This window comes from Pezoporus wallicus, unplaced genomic scaffold, assembly GCF_028554395.1.
Source record: "Pezoporus wallicus isolate ANWC-B61680 ecotype Strahan unplaced genomic scaffold, APGP_CSIRO_Pwel_v1 contig_3817, whole genome shotgun sequence".
Taxonomy (NCBI): domain Eukaryota; kingdom Metazoa; phylum Chordata; class Aves; order Psittaciformes; family Psittacidae; genus Pezoporus; species Pezoporus wallicus.
Genome location: NW_026635157.1, coordinates 6774237 through 6795680, shown reverse-complemented (window position 1 = coordinate 6795680; position 21444 = coordinate 6774237). Strand labels below are relative to the sequence as shown.

Genomic DNA, 21444 nt, shown 5'->3' with positions numbered 1-21444 from the left:
TCTGACTTTTCTATCATTCACTGTTACAACAGGTTATTAGCACTTGTGACGCAAAGGATTAGGCATATATGTGCTAGCTTTTCCTAGTTCAGCTCTATAAAGGTAGGAAATTGGAAAAAAAAAAAAGGAGAGAAAGAGATTTTGAAGAGAAAGGGTTTATAAGAATGCCTAAACTGTTGTGTACTTCCAGGTATTGTAGTATATGGCTTCCAGGTTTTGATCTGTGGAAAGCATTAGGTATTAATGAACTGTACAAAGGTAAGATGGTACAAGAAGCAGAAAATCACATGAAGCAAACAAGGTTTTACAAGTAGAGAAAATCAGGACATGCAATCCACTGAATAAGATTAGTCATGGGTCAGGCTGTCCTTCTTGGCTCTTAACATGTTAAGAAGAGATTTGTCAGTGGGGGGTGATAGTTGTCTGTCTCTGGGATTATAAATGTGCACATTGTACCTGTGTTTTACACAGCAGTGAATGGGGAGTACAAATCGCAGTTTTTCCTTACATACTGAATGTATTTTTAGCCAGCTGCTGAGCTCTCACAGCTATTAGAAATGTCAATAAAATTTCAGGGTACTTAACAGCTGAGAAAGCAAGGCCCAACAGCTGTCTGTGAGGTTGGCTGGCAGTTCAGAATTCACTTAATGCTGAACAGCATTGTTCAGTTTTGAAGTTTTAAATTTTGCAGGTATGGGCTGAGCAGCAGATGGAAATAACAGCCCTTATAATTTATGTACTTACTAACCAAATGAGATTATTGTTTTACACTGACCATTTACTTTTCAGCTATTCTGTAGGATTTGCTCTGTGGACAGGAAAAATTTATCTCTGTTCCTTGTCACTGGCACTTGTCCATTTGCCAGCAATTGCATCATATTGCAGAGAAATTTGTAGAGTTTGTATCAGGAAATACGAAGTATGGCATTATTAAGAATTTACAATTAGAATTGTGTTAACTTCTCCTGCAAGTTCAAATGCTCTACAACTAGTATATCTCCTTGTAATACTGAGGTAGGCTGTGTCGCACTCCTTAGATGAGAAAACCCATTTTGCCTATTTCACAGAAAAGGGAAACTATGAAGAAGAGACTTGACTCAGAAACTTTGCTTTGGTCTAAAAGTCAATGTTAAATATCTATAAAAGAGATTATAATCCAGGACTATTGTACTTCAGAAAAATAGCATGTCCTTTGCTGTACATATCTCTAGTGTTACTCATCTGTTTAATTCACATTACTCGGCTGTTAATGAAGGGCTGAGTTGAGAGTTAAGGCAAGAGAACATACATAGACAAATGTAAAACTGTCATTACATCATGGTTTTCTTGGAAAACTTTACAGTAAAACTGTCTTCTGTAAGAATAGGATCAAGCTCTTGCCTGGTGTTTTATACACAAAACAAAGAAGCAAACAGAAGAAAAAACAACTTTGAAGTAAGGTGTGACATCCTAGTGAAATGCAGCTTTTCTGCTGAGAAAAAAACATTTGTAAAGGTGCAATGCATTTCAGGGTGTAGAAACTTTTCAGTCCAGCTCTGAAAATGCAAAGAAGGTCCTTCTCCAGAAAAATGGCACACTCACCTGTGGACAGGCTCCTCTGTAACTCTAAGAGCGAGTAGCTAATTCTCAAAGCTGTTCTTGTACTGAGAATTCAAAATCCCATCCAGTTATTAAATGCCTGCTTTCCAGTAATGGATTTTTCCCCCTCCCTGATGGAAAATAACTGCAGAGTGGTATTCTTCCAAGCAGAGATTCAATAGTAATGGTGGGTGTCCAGTGGCTCCAGCTTGCTAAGCAATGCTATATTAGAGTTCTCTCCTTCTCTTAACACACACATCAGCATGTTATTTATTCTTTATGAAAGCTCAGAGATGCTTCTAGAGATCAACACTACCTAGAGAGAAGATACAGCTTGCACAGTTTTAGTTGTTACTTTGAATTTTTTTGCTGTTTCACCATAATGTGAAAACTGTGACACAGTAAAAGGTCAGAAAAATGATGCCTTACAGGAACCAAAGGGCAATAATCTTTCCAAACATGCATCCCTTTGCCTCCTTCTTTTGTTTAACATGCAAGTTCTGATCAGACACTCTGTGGCAAAGTTGTTTGTTTGTTTTTCATTCTAAGCTAAGGAGATCACTGAAGGGTGTTGTGCATTAGTAGCTGTCACAGAACCTAGACTAAAACCCTGTAAACTAGAAAACCTAGTACCACTGAAACACACATAAAGAGTAAGAGAAATGGTTAATAGCCAGTAATGCTAACTTAGCTGATATCCCAGGTTTCCTTATGAAGCAGAAAACAGTAGTTCTTAGGGACTGGGAAGTTGTAGGGATCAATACATTAGTGTTAATGTGATGGATATTTGCTGGTACACTTAGCCCAAGAAATTAATGCTATTTCAGACCAAGAAAAGCATAAATTCTGGCACTGGGGGAATTTTATAATTCAAGGAAGAGGGAAAGGTAGTTCAGACTTTCAGTCTTCTGCGGGGCAGAAGGGATTGGAAAGAAAGAGAGGGAGGGAGGACATCTCTAGACACTGAAGGCATCACACCACAGCACCTCTCACCATGTTGCTTCACTGCCCCACCACGCTTTCCCTGGTAGATCACGTCAGATTCCCACTCCTCTTCAAAGTAAGGTGTTGGATGGGGCTTTCAATTCTTACTGTTCCTGCTGAGTTCAAGACAGGACAAGCCTGCCCTCATGAAGCGAGGCTTATCAGTTGCTTTTTAGCTGCTTATTATAAAATGACTAGAATACACTTACTGGAAATATCCCAGGCTGGGAAATTCTTATGTCAAGCAGTAATTAGCAATTTGTTTCACATAATATATATGTATCTGTGTCACCTAAGTAATAACTTGCATGCATTTTTTTCTTCCTCTTTTGTTATACTGAGAGAAATGAATAGAAGGACTCATCATAAATCATGCAAAGCTTATGATTAAACTAAGAATGGATTCTGGCTGTCAAGTCTGAGGCCAGAGCTGATGGCTGGATTTTCTTTCCTTCTGTGGTCAGACTTCAGAGACAGTATGATGTAATCATTAGGCTGTACCTCTGGGACCAATCTGTTAGGTTGTGCCTCTTTCTCGGGAGGAAACGATTGTGCCATCTCCTTTATCCCAGTAACATATGGTGCTGAGAATCTTCTGATTTCTCCTCTAAAAATGGAAGGAGCTGTGACTAAAAGAACATGGGTAGGGAAGGGAGGCGGTAACAGATAAAACTTAATTTTTTTCCTTACTCCTTTTCTTTTGATTCAAGGTCTTGCTCTGTATAACATACACCTCCACATTTGAGCTGAATGGGAGTTCAGTGTTGAAAATTGCTGAGGTAAGTGCCTCTGTTGTACCATTGCTTGTCTTAACATCTCTTAATGTTCCCCTGCTATCTAGAGTGTGTCAATCATACATACTCTGAAACTGAACTAGTCCAAATCACAGTTACTATCTTAAGGACTGGTGCTACCTTATGCCTAGTTAGAAGAAATAATTGCAAGTCGGGCAGGGTTGATGGGCTTGCATGGGAAGGCACTTTTGGAAACTGACTGACAATTGTATATTGCAGTGTTGTGCGTTTACTAACTCTCGTATTTACTTTGCTTTTTACAAGAAGAAAATTTCCTCAAGTTCTTTATAAAACAGCACTGTTCTGGTTTATACTTGCTGCTGCAAGTATAAAACTAATGAAGCTTCCTCAAGAGAGGTGTGTGCATCATAATGTGCCGTATTAACACAAGTGCCACAATGTGTCTTGTCAGCCTTGTGTCTTTTTACTAATACATCCAAGTAAAAGATTTATTACACCTCTAGATACGTGGTGTTGTTCTAGTGCCATTAGTCACTCTTCTTCCTTTAGTCCAGTGAATTTTAGTCTGACTTAAATTTCAAAGGAGCTTTGGCTGTAGGAAAGCATACCTGCAGGTCTTTGTAGACGGCTGATGTTTTTAGTACAGTGTGTAGCAAGCCACGGAACTGTTTGTTCAGGTTAGATAAGATGCACAGGAACACTAAATCTTTCTGCACAGCGCAGTGCAGAATGTATTATAACATTATATTGTTAATGTGGTATGGGGAGAGCTAATGTCCATGGAGTAATGTAAAAGTTGTATACATGTCCTACACTCCAAATGTATGTAGACATTTAGAGACCTGTTTCAGGTTTTGGTATTTTGGTTGGGGTGTTTTTTAATTTAAAAAAAAAAAAACACAACCAAACAAACAAAAAAAAAAATCCCATGTGAAAATAGCTCACTTTATGGGGAAGTTACAGTATTTTCCAAGTTTAGGACTAAAATTGACTTTGCTTTGTCTTACTGGAAGCTGAGGATGGGGGCTATAGGAATAACAGGGAACCAAAGAAAACAGCTGCCAGTTTGTAACAAATGGGCTTTAAAAGGCAGGGATACAACATAAACAGTTTGTGTATGTAAAGTATACAAGATAAAAAGAGTAGTAATCATTCCAGGTGTCCTGAACAGCTTTGGTTTCTCTTGTGCTATGTGAAACCATAAGGTATGGATATTTTTGGAAGTCTTTGTAAGCCCTGCCTGTAGATGCTGCAGCAAGGATGAACTGAATTTGCATTTAGAGCAAGCCACAACTTTCTAAGCTTTACTAAACCCTTTTATGTCAGTGTCTCAAACTGAAGAAGATAGATAGTTTTCCCTGCAGTTTTTCTCAGCAGACTTTCTAATGGGAAAGGCAAAAGCTGATGAATTCAGCTTAGTGCATCACTTTGCTCAAGGTACAGAGCTCTAGCTTAGATAAAATAGTGGCTGGGAAAAATATTTAATGGCTCTAACCCCTTCAGATTTCACTTTTTAAGAGCACTGCCTAAGACTAGGAAAATGGTCAGTCAGTCAGTCAGTCATGTTCTCTGTGGTCTGTATCAGAAATGTATCAAGCTCTGTATCAGAAATCAGATTTTCTGTTCTCTCTGTAAATATGCCTTTGTATCTGAATTCTGCAATGTATAAGCAGTAAGGAACAAAAAAAAAAAATATTTCTGAGTTCTGCATTTGCTTCGCCTCTGACTTACTCTAAGAGCAAGGTGGCAGAGAGGAGCTTTCTGCTTCAGTGCCCCTGCTATTTGACATTTCTTTCCAACTCAGTCCCTTAGTTTTCCTGGCCTGCCCTCTGTAACAAAGTGGAGCTGCTGCAGAATTAGAAAGTGCTACCTGCATTACTGGTAGAACATTCTGAGGACTCTCTGACAAACAAGGCTACAGTCTGGACTTTTTGCACTATGGGATAGTTCTCAATTAATGTGTACAAAATAATTGCACCCCAAATCTTTCTGAATATTATCAGCTTCAAATTGAGGAAGCACCTACCATGAAGAGTACTATTTTTTGTGGCTTAAGTACTAATAGAATTGAAAACTGACTAAATCTTGCTCCACGCACCTTCCCATGCTTGCCTTCACCCCTGCAAGAAAATTTAGTTTGTACTTGGTATTATGTGTGTATTTGTTAGTCCCATTTAGCTTTTGGGGGTTTGTTTTGTTTGACGCTGTTCTGTTTTGTTGGCTAACCCTCTTGTTTTGCTCTTAGTTGTGTTTTGCATGCCATAGAGCTGGAAGTCCCCGAATGCATGAAATTATCAAAATGTCCATTGCACACCTCCTTGGGGCCCTGAGCTTTCGCATTTTTACTGGTGCTTCTTCATCAATGGCTTTTCAAAAGGTACCTTGCCCAGCCATTTTAGAACACAGGCCTTCTGTAAGATTGGACCTCAAGTGGACAGTACAGTTGCTCATTAGCTGGCATGGGGAGGGGAGAGAAGGAGATATCAACCATGCTCCCTCCAGAAAGTCAGCCTAACTTTAAGAATGCTATTTCATCAATTAATTCAGGTACACTAGAAAAAGACCTACAGCTCAAGAGAATGACCTCAGCAGCACTGGAATGGTTTGGCCTCTGTGGAGGGCTGTGCATGGTTAACAGGCTTTAGGGTTTTTTGTCCACTGGAGTTCAAGTGATAGCTGAATGATGGGCAGAGTTGGTCCAGGCCTTCTTTTAACTTAGAAGGCCATCTTCATCACTGACTGATTGATCTCAAGCTAAATAAACCCACTTATTTATTTGGGGGGATCTTGGAGTCTTGAAAAAGAGCAACAAGAATGAGATGCTTTCAGTTTGGTCCCTTATATCCTGCAATTGCTTACAACTGAGACCTAGTTCTAATGTATTGTCAAAGGAGATAATCAGTCTCAGTTTGTCATCTGTATAGTGTTTCTAACAAGTGATGTACACACACTTGAAAAGCTCTGGAATGCTATCTCTCAGTGTAGTTGGGAAGTAAGGGAAAATAAGAGCCATAATTAAATAGCTTCCACATGCAATGTCTTGAAACACTCACTTAAGATACAGTTTGTATCCAAGAAACTCAGTCATGTTTTCTTGTCCTTGTGGCTTCTTTGAAATGCTGAATGTAAGGTACCTCAAAGTGTGGAGGTCAAAAGAGTTTTAGGAACATAGCTATATTGTTTTCCACTCTAACAAATGCAGAAGTGTGCCAGCAGCATGTTAAGCTTCGTAGCCTCAAGTCCACAGCCTTTCTGTCTTACTCAATGGAATAGCTTGATTTCAGTTTAGTAGGAGTTAGAAACAATTGAGAGTCTTTGTCCATGTGCCTATGTCAATGCTGAGTAGCCTACGTAATCAGATCACTTTAATTTTTCCCTCTTAAAATCTCATCCTCATTACGGAACTATAAAAATAGCTTTATGTCATATAATATCCTTCTAATTCAAAAACTTACAACAGATGCATTTATGTCTACTCATCACGTATATAATTTATACTATATATATTTTCAAATATATTTTTCACAGCTAGTTTTATCTATATTAATGGTTCTTCTCACTAGCTGTATATCCAAACAATGGCAGAATTAAAATAGACTGAAAAGTATGTGAGCAGTCATTTACATTTTTTTCATCCTGGTAATTGTTAATGATAAAGCTCAGTATAGGCCACAGGACCAAAGCTGCATGTTTGGTTCACAGTCTTAGGAGATTGTACTGTACAGTTCTGTCACAAATCTTCTCAGCTCCATTAAGATTTATCCACTGAGTAGTTACTGTGCAGTAGTTACAGTGGTTACTACAGTTACAGCAGCTCTTATAGAGACCAACACTTCCCACAGAAAAAATCTAATCAAGGACAGGAACTACAGTTGGCAGTGTTCTGTCCCCAAGGTCCTACCTGTGTTATGTTTTGGCAACTATTTGTATAATATCAGCTGGGGCAAAACTCTAGCACAACTCTGGTCACAGCACAATGTCGAACAGCTGAGCATGGAGATAGGAACTGGATGATCCATGATTCCATTGCTACCTTGGCTTCCATGGGATCCCTGAGCTGAGGAGCCCTCAGCTTGATTGCCAGTTATTAAAAGGCAATCATTTGTGTTATGTATGGTAAAGCACTGTTGTATTTTCTGTATTAGGAAAGGCCTTCAAAAGCTTTCCAATGTGCTGCAGCATGTAATAATCACATGGGTTGGACAGAACCCTAGTCATTGCCATTTTTGCCCTACCATTGCTGCTTCTAGATGCTACTTAGTTTTCCATATTGCTGAAAACTTCTGATGTGCTAATAAGGCAATATGAAATAGTAAGGAAGGCTGACTATCTGCATGAGAGAGACCTTGGTATCCTAGAATGTGTTCCTGGTAAGTTACAGTTCATATATATGTACTGCTATCTTGTTTCCTCATCAGGTTTGTATTGAGACATATGTATCTAGCTGTCACCAGCGGAGCATTAACACTGCTGTGCGGGCAACCCTCAGCCAAATGTTGAGTGACTTGACTTTACAGTTACGACAAAAGCAAGAAAACATGGTGAGCCTTCTGGCATCAACAAATGGTTCCATATCCATGGCTGCATGTCGTTTTGTTTTTCTGAGTTCAGTGTATTGTACTGGCTTGTTGTGCCTTATGGCTTTTATTTGACATTTCCACATTAACCCTGTTTAAAAGCTTTTTGGAGCTCTGACTCTGTGCCTGCCTCAGAGCAGTCTATTGGAAAGGCACCTCTCACATTGTCAGCTCTGCTTGGCAGATATTTTTATTTTTGCCCACTTCCATTAAACAAAAAAGGCTTTGTTCCGATATCAGACTGCCTTCACCCTTTCCTTTTATATTCTTTTATTTTGTTTGCTTGTTTTCCAATGGTTTGTTGAAATTCTTTTGCCAAAAGTTTTTGCATGACAATTTGCCTAAACAAAATAAATTCTCAATTAAGGAAAGTGACTTCTTTCATCCGTTTATGCTTGTTTGTATATTATCATATTATCAATAACATAGTATTTTTTAAAGTCAGTTTCTATTTCTTAGGAAATTTTAAGCACTATAGTTGTACAGATTGCTGGGTTTTTTTAGTTGTTTGATTACTTTCCTTACATCTGTATTGGGTTAAGATGATCACTTCTGGTTTGGATTAGTAGACTAGGTTACTTTCCCTCATGAGCAACTGCAAAACAGAATTAATTGGTTTACTTAAATTTCTCTTCTGGCTGTGTTAAGTAGGCTCATTTTACTAGCCAAAACATTTACACACACACACACACCCCCTCCCAAAAAAAAAACAAAAAACCCAAAAAGGAAACACCCCCAGTAGTTTGGGTCTGAAAGTGGGATTTTGTTAGTTCTGCTCTCAGTGGAGCAGTAGGTGAAAGTATATGAGAGCTGCATTTAGTTCCTGGCATTTTGTTGTTGATGCTTGAGAGAAGGATTTGGCTTGATCTCTTTGTGCAGTGATAGGAAAATCCTATAGTGCAGCTGAACTGAATGATGCAAGAGGTCATTTCCATTTCCTGACTGCCATTAATTGTGTTGGCACTGTAACATTAATGATGGCAATGTGATAAACCTTCTAACACTCAATTGATTTTGGTTTCTAAGTACTCTGTGAAATCTAGATTATGTTTGCTTCTCATTTAAAATGCAATTTACATGCCTAGTTATTACTGAGTTGGTTTAGGTGTAGGAAATCCCTTAAGTACTTACAAATCTTACTTCAGCCCAAGGAGATGAGAGTTCCTTAAATCTAAAATACTGTTAAAACAGATCTTATGGAATTTTTGAAAATGTTTTGCAAAAACTTCACCTAAAAAAAACCACAACCCTCTAACAAACAAAAAGCCCCAAACCAGACAGAAGGCATGGATTTGTTAAGAAAGCTCTGCTGTTGAAGTATTACTTCTGCAGTATTTTTGTCCCACTTGCACCAATTACACCACCTTTCTTTCCTCAACAGACAATTGAAAACCATGACACCTCGCAGAAATTCAAGAGTCAAGGTATTTGTAACACTTTTTTAGTGATTCTTTCCAATCCAGCTGTTTTATTCTTTGCTTTCATTCATCAGCACAGTTCCTGATGTTGCAGGAATTGCATCTTCAGGATATCTTACTTTCTCCATAGCTTTATGCACTCTGCTGCCAGTAAGAACTGAGACAGCCGTGTTAGCTCCTGAAACTTTCACGCATGTCTTCATTTGGAGCATGGTAACAGCATCACGCTTGACAGTAATAAATGATTGTTTCAAGTTTCTAACTTCTGTATTTAAGGAGTTTGAGGGAAAGTTTTAGTAAGTGTCTTTACTTCCTAAATTGAAACAGATTCATGGAGTTGGATGTGGAATCTGGAAATGATTGTGTTATCATATCTCAGGCCAGAGATGCAGTTTATATAATGGTGACTTTTGCAAGCACATCACTAGTGAAGGTCTGTTCATGCTTGTCAAATGATTATTTTACAAGAGAATTTTCTTCTGCTCCCATTCTGTCTTAACTTCCAGCCTCTTCCCTGATAGGTAAAAATAATGCCTGCTTTTGACCTTCTCACTGGATTTCTGTAGGAGAACTTGTGTGAATGGAGGCTAAAATCATTGAGGTGTATAAGCATCCTCTTTTAAGATCAGAACCTGCTCATACATGAAAAGTTGTGTAGCAGAGGCAAACTGCAGGGAGAGATACAGAAATTTTACCTGCCATGTAGAAGTACTGCAGCCAGCCCTTTTTTTATTATTTGTTTGTGTCCTTATTGTATTATCTGAATTAGATTTCAGCTAACCTCCTGTAAATGCATGTAAGCAATCAATGCTCTGTGGATTTAGTACTACTGCTTTTTCATTGTGTGGAGATCGCTTTCCAATCTAGGACTTTTTCCTCCTGCATCTTCTGTATGAATTTTGGCAGCCCTGTTCATTGTTTAGAAGCTCTAACCAGCTCAGAAAATCCATGCAGTAAATTGAGGTTGTAATCCAGCTGCACATATGTAATGCTTCTGATCTTTGTCTTTTTGGAGGTACTTCAGCTGAGTCTCTTTGTGATGATGTTGTATCTGTCCTCACTGTGCTTTGTGAGAAGCTCCAGGCTGTCATAAAGTGAGTTATTTCAGTTTATAATTTGAATTTATTACCTGGAGATTGGGAGTTTCACTGATACCTGTGCTTGTACTGTTGTAGTTCTGGAATTAGGAGCAAAACTGTGCTTAAATGAAGAGTTTATTAAAGGAAGTATTGTTCAACATGCATTAATTTAACCCTCATTTGAGATGAGAAGATAATTTGCCTTCTTTATACACTATTCAGCTTTAGAGGCCTTCCAGTAAATCTAATCCATATGTAACTTCCATTTCTTTTCTGCCTTGAAAGCAACCGTTGTAGAGAGAACAATCACAAGAGACATGGAAAACCCTAAGAGAAATAATATGCAGAATGAATTAATATGTCCTCCTTAGAAAGGTGGCATTCATCCAATTGAAATAATTCGCATTACCAAAGGGTTCCTTAAATTTAGAAATATCATATACTCTACCTACTTGGAAATGCATGAGCCTAACTTTTAAAATGAGGTTATTGTGGGCAGTAATAGGGCGTTACACTGAGTCTCTTGTCGGCTAGTACTGTAGAAGTAAATACTTATGAGTTAAAAATTACTTTCTGTGGCATTCTAGCATAGCTTGAGTAATGGTGTATTAAGAAATAAGATAAAAAAGCCGCAAGTGTTAGAGGTGAAAACCCTACTAAAGGCAATGCAAACATTATACAGCAGTTACTAAAAAAAAAAAAGAAATATAACAAGCTAAAAATAATTTGAAAGTTTTAAGGGAAAAACAAGTTCTCACCTGACAACGTTGTTATTATATCACTAAAATACAATTTAACTTGCTACCACTGCCAGCTGCAAATCACCCGAGTGTTAGCAAAAAAAATGATCTGAAACTATTTTTTTGAAACATACCATAATGTTGTCTCTCTGGTTGGCTTGCATGTCTCTGAAAATTGCCTGTGATGAATTCAGGGAAATGGGAGATACACAAAACAAGCATGTATCAGTACTTCCTTTTATATATTCTACCATTTTGAGGAACCGTATGGCTTAGGAGCTACCAGAGCCAAAGACAGCAGACATCTTTGTGTGCAGTTCTATAGACTTTCCTCCATGAGCGTCTCTAATTACAAGAAGATTTGAAAGGGAAGAGTGCCTTACTTAGCATTATTTAATCAGTGTCAGCATTTGGGAAAACAAAAGCATGTTTCTGAATCTCCTGAAGGAACATTTAATTTTTTTTTAGTTGTATGCCTAATTATAGGACAATAAGAAATCTTCAAAAGTGTGTACTAACAATAGCAAGTGGCCAAACCAGCTGAAAGATTAGTTCTTTGTATCAAATATTGCCCATGTGTGATGCTATATACAACTATCATCTGATAGGTATTGTCCACCAAATGATGACTTTGAATTGCTGATTATGAAATATCAAAACTACCTGTCACTCTAAGTCTTTTAAAAGTTATTTGCAATCCCAGTTCCTCATAAAACTGTACTGAATTAGAACAGACTGCGGCACGCTGTAGATAAGTCCTCTGAATTCTGCATTGTACTTTAAAAGTACTCGCTGAGCCATGATTTACCGCATGCTTGTAAATATGTACCTAGACTGTTAGGATCTCTAATTATGAGCAAAGCATAGTAAAGAATTCTGACAATCTGAGGAAAATAAATCCAATTAGGATGGCTTATTAAAGAACTAACTCCATGAATGAAAAGCCTTTATTTCTTTTAAGGCCAGTTTTGGCATCTCCTTCAAAACATTTTGTTGCCAGCACCTTAACTTCCGAACCTCCAGATCACTGAAGAGAGGGTTTAGTATGCTATACTGCCTGTTCTAATTTCTTAGTCTAAAGATTACTTTAAGTCCTCCTTCTAAATTTAAAGCCTATTAGAATCTGGTTTTGAGGGAGGCACAGCTGTGAGTGATGAGGAAGAGTTCAGGGAGGTGATTTTTTTTTCTTGAGATCACTGGTGACTTTAATGACTCTGGACTTTGTGGCAGCAGTGATATGAACACACCAGCTATGCTGAGGTATGCAGGAGTCCACTGTTCATTTCTTATATGCAGGAAAACAATTTGGCAGTAAGAGGCATCAGTGCAGTCAAGAGTACAGCAATACCCTGTGCATGCCCATGCAAGTATCAGCAGCAATATGTTGATGATCTGCATGAAGACGCATTGCAATAGAAGCTATGAGGAAAAAAGGCAATTGTACATGGAGTGTGTGCATCTTTCCAAATAGGTGTGAATGTTGTGAGGAAAAGGCAGTAATCTCTAAAATATATAACCAGCCAGCAGTTTTAAACCCTGTATAGTGTAGAGTTAGAAATCTAACTTCAAGCCTCGGGATTCACTGTTTTCTGCATGACATGTGGAACAGGTACTGTTCTGCTTGGGTGGATGTTTGGCTACGTGAACAAAAGGAATTCAGGCAGTGACTGAAGAGCAGACATTTATCATTCCTTAATTTCAGTTAAGATAAATCCATTCTTTACAGCTTCCTTCACCTACCATCAATACATCAGAAAATACATTCCTCTAACTCTCATCTCAGACCAAAAAAACAGTGATTTTAACTCCTAGTATTTTTAGGAGTGAAAACCAGTATGTGAGTGCAATAGGCATGGGGGAGTCCTTTCATAAGGAAGATGTCAGCCTTGCTTGTCTCCTGAATCCCTCAGCTAATTCTAAGAGTAGGTACAAGCATATTGTATGTACAAACGTGGCAATTCCAGGTGTCCACAGGATCTTTTGTGTCTTTCTCATGAAGCTGACTTTGTGTAGATGGTTTTGACAGAGTAACTGGCAAGGCCCTGAAAAATAACCTTGTCATCATGTGACTTTCTGCCTGTAGACCCTGACTTTTGACTATGTGGCTGTCACAAAGAGAAAAAATAACCAGAAGACAGCAGCCTAAATGCCCTTCAGATTGCCTGAAGAAACTACCCAATAGTCCAAAATCTTCCAGTTGTCTCCTTTTCCTCTGTTTAAGGGTTCCTTTCACCTCAAGTTTTTAGGTTGAATTTGAATAATTATTTTTGTTTTCTTCTTCCTTTCTTTTCACATAGATTTTACTTTTGTTAAGTAGCGGACCGATGCATGTGGTCAGTACAACATAAATAGGATGATAAAGGTAATCATACCATTGTAAATCTATAGGAAAGAAGCATATTAAATCACTACTGTAGATTGTGGTATAATTTTCAAGTGAACTAATGTAGTTATTTTAGAAAATTAAATAATCTGTGCTTAAATGTGACATGAATGGCATCTTTTCTCTTTGCCAGTGACAATCGTCAGCTTCAGCTCCTTTACTTGGAGTGCATCCTCTCCATGTTAAACAGCTCCTCTCCCAGCATGCACCAGCACAAAGGATTCACTGATCTAATATGGTGAGTACATCTGAAGACTAATGCAAGTACTCGGCTGGTAAGTATAAAAGGGCCTTCTCCCCCAGCCATACAAACTTGTAATAAATCTCCAGATGTGAGCAGACCTTGCTATTAATCAACTATCAGTTTGTCCTGTGCTTCATATAAGACTGGTTAGAACCTCATGCTCAGCTAGCACATTAAATCCCTGTATGAATTATCACTGTAATGAAGTCTAATGTATTTAGCCAAAACAGAAAACCTCCTATGCTTTCTGTAATTGTTTGGATTTGTGTGTGGCATTAAACACACATGTATCCTGTTTACTGTAGAAGGGTGCTGTAGGGATTCTTACTAGTCCGATGCAGGACTTGGGGGTGCTGGTTGATGAGAAAATGAACATGAGCCAGCAGTGGCACTTGCAGCCCAGAAAGTCAACCATATCCTGGGCTGCATCAAAAGGAGCGTGACCAGCAGGTCGAAGGAGGTGATCCTGCCCCTCTACTCTGCTCTTGTGAGACCTCACCTGGAGTATTGTGCACAGTTCTGGTGTCCTCAACATAAAAAGGACATGGAACTGTTGGAACAAGTCCAGAGAAAGGCCACGAGGATGATCAGGGGACTGGAGCACCTCCCATGTGAAGACAGGCTGAGGAAGCTGGGACTGTTCAGCCTGGAGAAGAGAAGGCTGCGTGGAGACCTCATAGCAGCCTTCCAGTATCTGAAGGGGGCCTATAGGGATGCTGGGGAGGGACTCTTCATCAGGGACTGTAGTGACAGGACAAGGGGTAATGGGTTCAAACTTAAACAGGGGAAGTTTAGATTGGATATAAGGAGGAAATTTTTTCCTGTTAGGGTGGTGAGGCACTGGAATGGGTTGCCCAGGGAGGTTGTGAATGCTCCATCCCTGGTGGTGTTCAAGGCCAGGTTGGACAAAGCCTTGGGTGATATGGTTTAGTGTGAGGTGTCCCTGTCCATGGCAGGGGGGTTGGAACTTGATGATCTTAAAGTCCATTCCAACCCTAACTATTCTATGATTCTATAAGATAAGCAAAATTAATGCTAGATGGTGTGCTGGTGACCAGAAATGTTTATAACCTGCATCATGTAAGGGCTGAGGCAAAATGGTCTTCCTAGTATTTCCACTTTATCAATAAATTCTTTTTTCAATACCCTTCATCAGAAAGGCCTCACATCTTTAGTGTTCATATCTACCTCTTGTTTGATTGTTTGATACCATCACCTCAAAGCACCTGAAATAATACTTGTCCCTCTTTTTGTTTGCAGTAGTGCTTTTTTGATAGCATATAGATAATTAAGTAATAGTAATAAAGCAAGAATGTAACTAATCTGCAGTTCCTTGTAGTCCATGGCCATTCTGCAACCTTGGCAGGTGATTGTGTTAAGTAAAGATATATGTGACAGTTAATGGCAGTTGTGTTTCCTTTCCTTTTATCCTGTAATTTTTGAAATGAAAGTATTTGACTTGGGCTCTCTTTTAAGTATGCAACATGTAGAGGCACCTGTAACTTCCCTTGCTGTCAGGAAAATCAGTGGCTGCTGGACTAGAAAGTTTTCAGGTTGATAACACTTGGCAGTGTTGCACAGGGACCCTGTACTGAGGCCCCTGGAAGCACCTAATGTAAAAGCAGAATTCTCTCTTTCATTGTAAACTCATTTCATAGAATCATAGAACAGTTAGGGTTGGAAAGGACCCTTAGATCATCTAGTTCCAGCCCCCCTGCCATGGGCAGGGACACCTCACACTAAGCCATGCCACCCAAGGCTCTGTCCAACCTGGTTTTGGACACCACGAGGGATGGAACATTCACAGCTTCCTTGGGCAACCCCTTCCAGTGCCTCACCACCCTAACAGAAAAGAATTACTGCTTTTTATCTAATCTAAATTTCCCCTGTTTAAGTTTTAACCCGTTACCCCTTGTCCTACCACTACAGTCCCTAAGGAAGAGTCCCTCCTCAGTACTGGAAGGCTGCTATGAGGTCTCCACGCAGCCTTCTCTTCCTCAGGCTGAACAGCCCCAACTTTCTCAGCCTGTCTTCATACGGGAGGTGCTCCAGTCCCCTGATCATCCTCGTGGCCCTCCTCTGGACTTGTTCCAACCATTCCATGGCCTTCCTGGTATGGAATCACTAAACTCGAGTGTTCATGCAGAAAGGCAGTTGAAGGAAGGACAGTATTTTTAGTGTATAGTGGCTGATGAGAAGTTGCAGTGCTTTGAGTTACTGTAGAGGTCTTTATGTTCTCAAAAGCCAGCAAAACAGAGAGGGTGCTTACTAAAATACATGCATGTTCAGTTCAGTGATGGAAAATCACGCCTTCTAGTTAACACAGACTGGTTTGGGGTTTCTTTTAAGATCCCAAGGTGGACTGAAGAAGAAACACTTAGCAATGAAAACTAGCATTTCTACCTTGTGATAGGTTGCAGAAAGGAAAGAGGTAGCCATGATACCCTGTAAATGACAGTGCTGTGCAGCACCATGAATTTGCAAAATCAGTACAATGTTTATAAAGCACCCAAAAATATTTCCTTATGTACTAGCATTCTGGTGCTTAGGAGGTGAAAAAAAGCCTGGCATAATTTGTTATTCTATCTAACCACTGCTGTTGACTGATCATTAAAGCAAGAGTGTGGATCTCATTTAACCATGGGCTATTTTCAATCTGTTCCTATGAGATTATTTCTTTCCAGTTACCATCTGCTGCTTTTCTCTTTCTCAGGAAGCAACTGTGTCCAGCCCTAGTAGTAATCCTGGGAAATCCTATCCATGACAAAACTATCACCTCTGCCCACAGCAGCATCTGCCTTGAGACTGATTCTCCTTCCTCAGGGATCTCTGATCATGGACGGGGTTCAGGTTGTTCCTCCACAGCACCTGCCCTTAGTGGGCCTGTTGCACGAACCATATATTATATTGCAGCAGAACTGGTTCGACTGGTGGGGTCAGTGGAATCCATGAAGCCTGTGCTGCAGTCTCTCTATCACCGGATATTGCTTTACCCACCACCTCAGCACCGAGTAGAAGCCATCAAAATTATGAAAGAGGTAGGATAATCACACGTGCAAATCCAGACATGTAAAGCAAAATGTTTATTTAATAGTAAATGTTGCTGATGTGTGCATACCAGTCTATTCCATACCTTAGCACTAGGGATGTTGAAATCACCTTTTCTAAACAAAGCTGTTACATCAAAGCGCTTCTGACATGCAAAGCCATGATAGCTATATTTGTCTCCATAATGCAAGCTGCTATGGCAACTCTGTCAGTGTTCGTGTTGTGGTACTGCATGGAGCAGATCTTATAATTGAGTCTAGACTGCTCTTTTGGGTGAGATATAGTATAGTGAACCAGTTCTCAACTTTGTTGGCATCTTTCCCCACTCTCTGCTCTCGCTAGAAGGAGACATTCATCCTCACAGTGTAGTATTCCAGGGATTGAGGTGAATATATGCTTTGATTACATGCCAGGTTTTTGAAATACAGTTTCCTTGAGCTTTATTAGAATAACCACAAGGAGCTGCCAGTGTCTTAAGCAGCAATGTCAAGACCTCTTCTGGCCTCCTGCCCACTGCCTCTGACAGCCCTAGAGCTGGAGCATTGTGAGACTTCTTTGAGCAGCAGCTGAAATCATGGCTGCTTCTATTTCGCATGTGCAGCTTTCTTCTCATGGTGTGAAACACAAGGCAACTTACATAATTTGGAGGAACAGTGGTCTATGACATGATTTTAGTTCTAGCTTGTGCATACCGAGGCCGGTGTGAGTCTGAAGATCTAACACCACACAGCCACCCACTGGGTTGTTACCTGAACTGTCAGTCACCCTGGTGGCACGTGTCATCCTCTAATTTTAAAATGATAGCAAGATGAAAAATGAAGTTTTGGGAAAAGCTCAGTCTAATGCTGTTTCCTGAAGGACATATCTGTTGTCTCTTTCTGCTCATTAATATGGGCTTGTAGGTAAAGCCTTCTTGTATTTCCTGGTGGGCATTACCAGGATGCCAACCAGCAGGTTGAGTCAGAAGGAATCACTGCAGGATTCCATCATTTTGTAACTGAGTGACTGAAGGGAAAGGCTCCCTTTGGTATATAATACAATGCAAGATACTTGCTTTATATTTAGGCATAAAAATTGCCTTGTGCATTATCAATCGAAATGTATTTAGTCAAAAATGTAAAGCACTGGAGAACATTCTACGTGTGATTCTTGTTGAATATTCTGCTCTTCTCTGTCTGCTTTTCTGTCTATAAAGACGGGAAAGGTAGCTTCAGAAGGAGAACATCAGTGTGCTGTTTTCCTTTGCTGTGAGAAGTTACAGTACTGCTACCTTGGGACCCAGGGCTTGATAGAACTATGACTCATTTATTGTATTTAAATAGTGCTTAGATAATCCTCTAGTAACTTCTGTTCTCTTTCTTTTCAGATACTTGGCAGTCCTCGGCAACTTTGTGATTTAGCAGGGCCCTGCTCTTCTGAGTCAGAATCCAGGAAGAGGTCAATTTCTAAAAGGAAGTCCCATCTGGATCTTCTCAAGCTGTATGCTTTGTTTCCTCCTTTAGCCTCTTCTCTCTTAAACCTATGCACACAGGACACTTACACAGTTGTATCTTCAGAAGCATGCCAAAATATGAGCCAGAGTAATCTCCCTGGTTTAAATAAGCTGTGAAAATGGAAGAAGGGTTTGTTGGCAGTCTGGGCCTGTTTGTAAGATAGAGAGGTAGATAACTGCCTTCTAGAGTTTGGCAAAATATCCAGAGATGTTCGTTTACAGTTGGAAATTCTTGGGTTTGGGTCCCTAACTTTGCAGGGACAATTTAAACATTGTCAGGTTGAGCAAGAAGGATTCTCAGTTCTGATCTTTAGATCATATTTTGTAGTAAAATAATTTTCAGGACACAGATTTAAATATAGCTTCAGCTAGGTGTTGAAGGGTTTTTTTTCAGTGTAAGTGCTTGTCTGCAAGGGAAAACATGCTGTGCATGCTGATAAAATGCACGGTAACTGTTTCCCTGGTTGGCACTCCCTTTACAGAATGGCTGTGCCCACCTGGGAGACTTAATTCATTTTAGTGCTAGTTGTCCTTCTCAGGAGTGTCTCAAGAGATAATTTTGCTTCTTTTTTTCCCTGGTTATGGTTATGAAGGGATGGTGTTGGATGATAGTGATGTGTTCATTACATGTGCTGTATCACTGAAATAAACTCTGTTTAATTGTAGTATCATGGATGGGATGACAGAAGCGTGCATCAAAGGTGGTATTGAAGCATGTTATGCTTCAGTGTCCTGTGTCTTTGCCCTGCTTGGAGCATTAGATGAGCTGAGCCAAGGGAGGGGTCTTAGTGAAGAGCAGATCCAGCTCCTGCTTCGACGCTTAGAAGAACTGAAGGATGGGACCGAGACGAGCAGGGACTCCATGGAGATCAATGATGCAGACTTCAGGTGGCAGAGGCGCATCCTGTCCTCAGAAAATCCTGCCTGGGAATCAGCAAATGAGAAAAGTCCTGATATTAGCATTAGTGTTACCACAGACACTGGTCAGACCACTTTGGAAGGGGATATGGGACAGACAACTCCAGAGGATAATCCAGGAAGTCAAAAAAACTCACTGCCATCTCCAGCTGGACGTGAAGGCAGAGAGATTCATTATAGAGAACCAGAATCAGAAACCATTGACCAGCCAGATGTTGTTCAGAGAAGCCACACCATAGTCTATCCAGATATAACTAACTTCTTATCAGTTGATTCCAAGACCCGGTCATATGGATCCAGATACAGTGAAAGTAACTTCAGTGTAGATGACCAAGACCTTTCTAGGACTGAATTTGATTCATGTGATCAGTATTCCATGGCAGCAGAGAAGGACTCGGGCAGGTCAGATGTCTCAGACATAGGTTCTGACAATTGCTCCCTGGCTGATGAGGAGCAGACACCACGGGATTGTCCAGGACACAGGTCCCTACGTACTGCTGCTCTGTCTCTGAAGTTGCTGAAAAACCAAGAAGCAGACCAGCACAGTGCACAGCTGTTTATCCAGTCACTTGAAGCTCTTCTTCCTCGGCTTCTATCTCTTCCCAGCATAGAGGAGGTGGATGGAGCACTTCAGAGCTTTACTTCAACATTCTGCTCAGGTTTGCAAGCAAATATTTACTGTCTAACCAGCATGCACACTGTGACAGCACTGTATGCAGATTCTTGTGTAGGATTTTATCTTCAGAGAATATATCCAGAATAAGGAGGTTTGTGCACCACAAAGCACGTTTCTCCACAGCAGCACACTTCATTTAGGGCAAAGCAAATGGAATATGCAGATACTGATTCAAAGGGAGGTCAGTCCATTGACTCTTAACAGGCTCTGGATTATGTCCAGTCAACAGAGAAATGGAATTTTCTGTATTAAGATACCTCTTTACAGGTTTGCAAAGATCTGTTGAGAAGATTTGCACATGATGCCATTAAAGAGAGGCTGGGCTGTCACCTATTTTGAAAGAGGTTTAAGTAGCTTAGTACATCACTGTATTGATATTAGTAATGCCAGCCTTGCAAAGAAAGTGATAAAAATTCCACAACAGTAAGCTCTTGAAAGGATAAGAAAAGAGGAACAACTCTCTTCTTCACTCTTTTGTTTTTCTTAATACTGCTACTCAATATAACAGGAAACGCAAAGCTCTCAAAGTCTAGATCAAGTGAAAAGTAATTAAAAATCTTACCTTTTAAGAGATTAAATTCCTGCAATTCTTTCAGGGTTAGAACCTTTGGGATATTGATTTGGTCAGTCATACAGAAAAATGCCATGCAAAGGTTAATTTGTCCTGTTGATAAAATGCATAAGTTTGTGTGTGTGTATATATATATATATATAGAATGGTTTATTTTTCCTGGCAGTGGCCAAAGTGGAAATGTTTGTTAGAATGTATTTCTCTGTTTCTTTAACTTAATTCACCACAATTGCCTTTCCTGTTGCTCCTCTCCTAATCATTGCTTCATTCATTTGTGCTCTCTCACACACATTAAATTCATAGAGAGTAAGAAAAGATGCCTCCCATCATCATACAGCATAATTTAGATATGAAGCTGAGTGAATAAGCTAATATTCTTGACACCTTGTCTAAATACTGCCCAAATAATCCATAAATCAGGAAGATGGTAGATAACATTCTTAAGAAACACTGGCCATCTTATATCACAGAAAGGAGAGATCTTAAAGAGGACATTCATATTCATTACATTCCTAATTGAGGTACTCAAAAGCATCCTTTCTGCACAAGGGATTTCTTTTTCTTGAAAAAGATCAATCTTGAGGTTATGACAAAAAACAGAACTCTACTGCAAACTTTAGTGCACCTGTTCCCTCATCTATGAATGAGTATACTGCTTCTTTTCTCTTTTCCTTGTCAAATCCTAAAACATTCTAAAGGAATGTTTTAAAGCGTTGGAATAGGTAGACCTAGCAGACTTCTAGATTTTAAGACTAAACATGGCTGTTGTTGTCACTCACTATGACTAATACAGTAAGAAAGGTGAAAGAATATAACTCAATTTCTGCATTAAGTGGATAATTTCTGGTTTAAACATCTCTCTCAAGAAGATACCTAGTCTTGTGCTTAGACTTGAGAAAGACAGTTCACTTTCCTAAAAAAGCCACCCCCGTGGCTAAATCTGTACTTCAAAATGTTTCCAGTATGATTTGGTGAAGTATT

At 39.6% G+C, this 21444-nt stretch overlaps 1 protein-coding gene across 1 annotated transcript in view; it reads left to right on the top strand.

Annotated features, from left to right (window-relative positions):
* ARFGEF3 (ARFGEF family member 3) overlaps positions 1–21444 on the top strand; it is an 85802-nt gene that overhangs the window by 30410 nt on the left and 33948 nt on the right. Inside the window, exons 5-12 of the mRNA XM_057407539.1 lie at positions 3273–3341; positions 7736–7858; positions 9276–9318; positions 10328–10406; positions 13648–13752; positions 16472–16796; positions 18173–18285; positions 18965–19875. Coding sequence (XP_057263522.1) covers positions 3273–3341; positions 7736–7858; positions 9276–9318; positions 10328–10406; positions 13648–13752; positions 16472–16796; positions 18173–18285; positions 18965–19875 — 1768 coding nt within the window. The remainder of the gene's footprint in view (positions 1–3272; positions 3342–7735; positions 7859–9275; positions 9319–10327; positions 10407–13647; positions 13753–16471; positions 16797–18172; positions 18286–18964; positions 19876–21444) is intronic.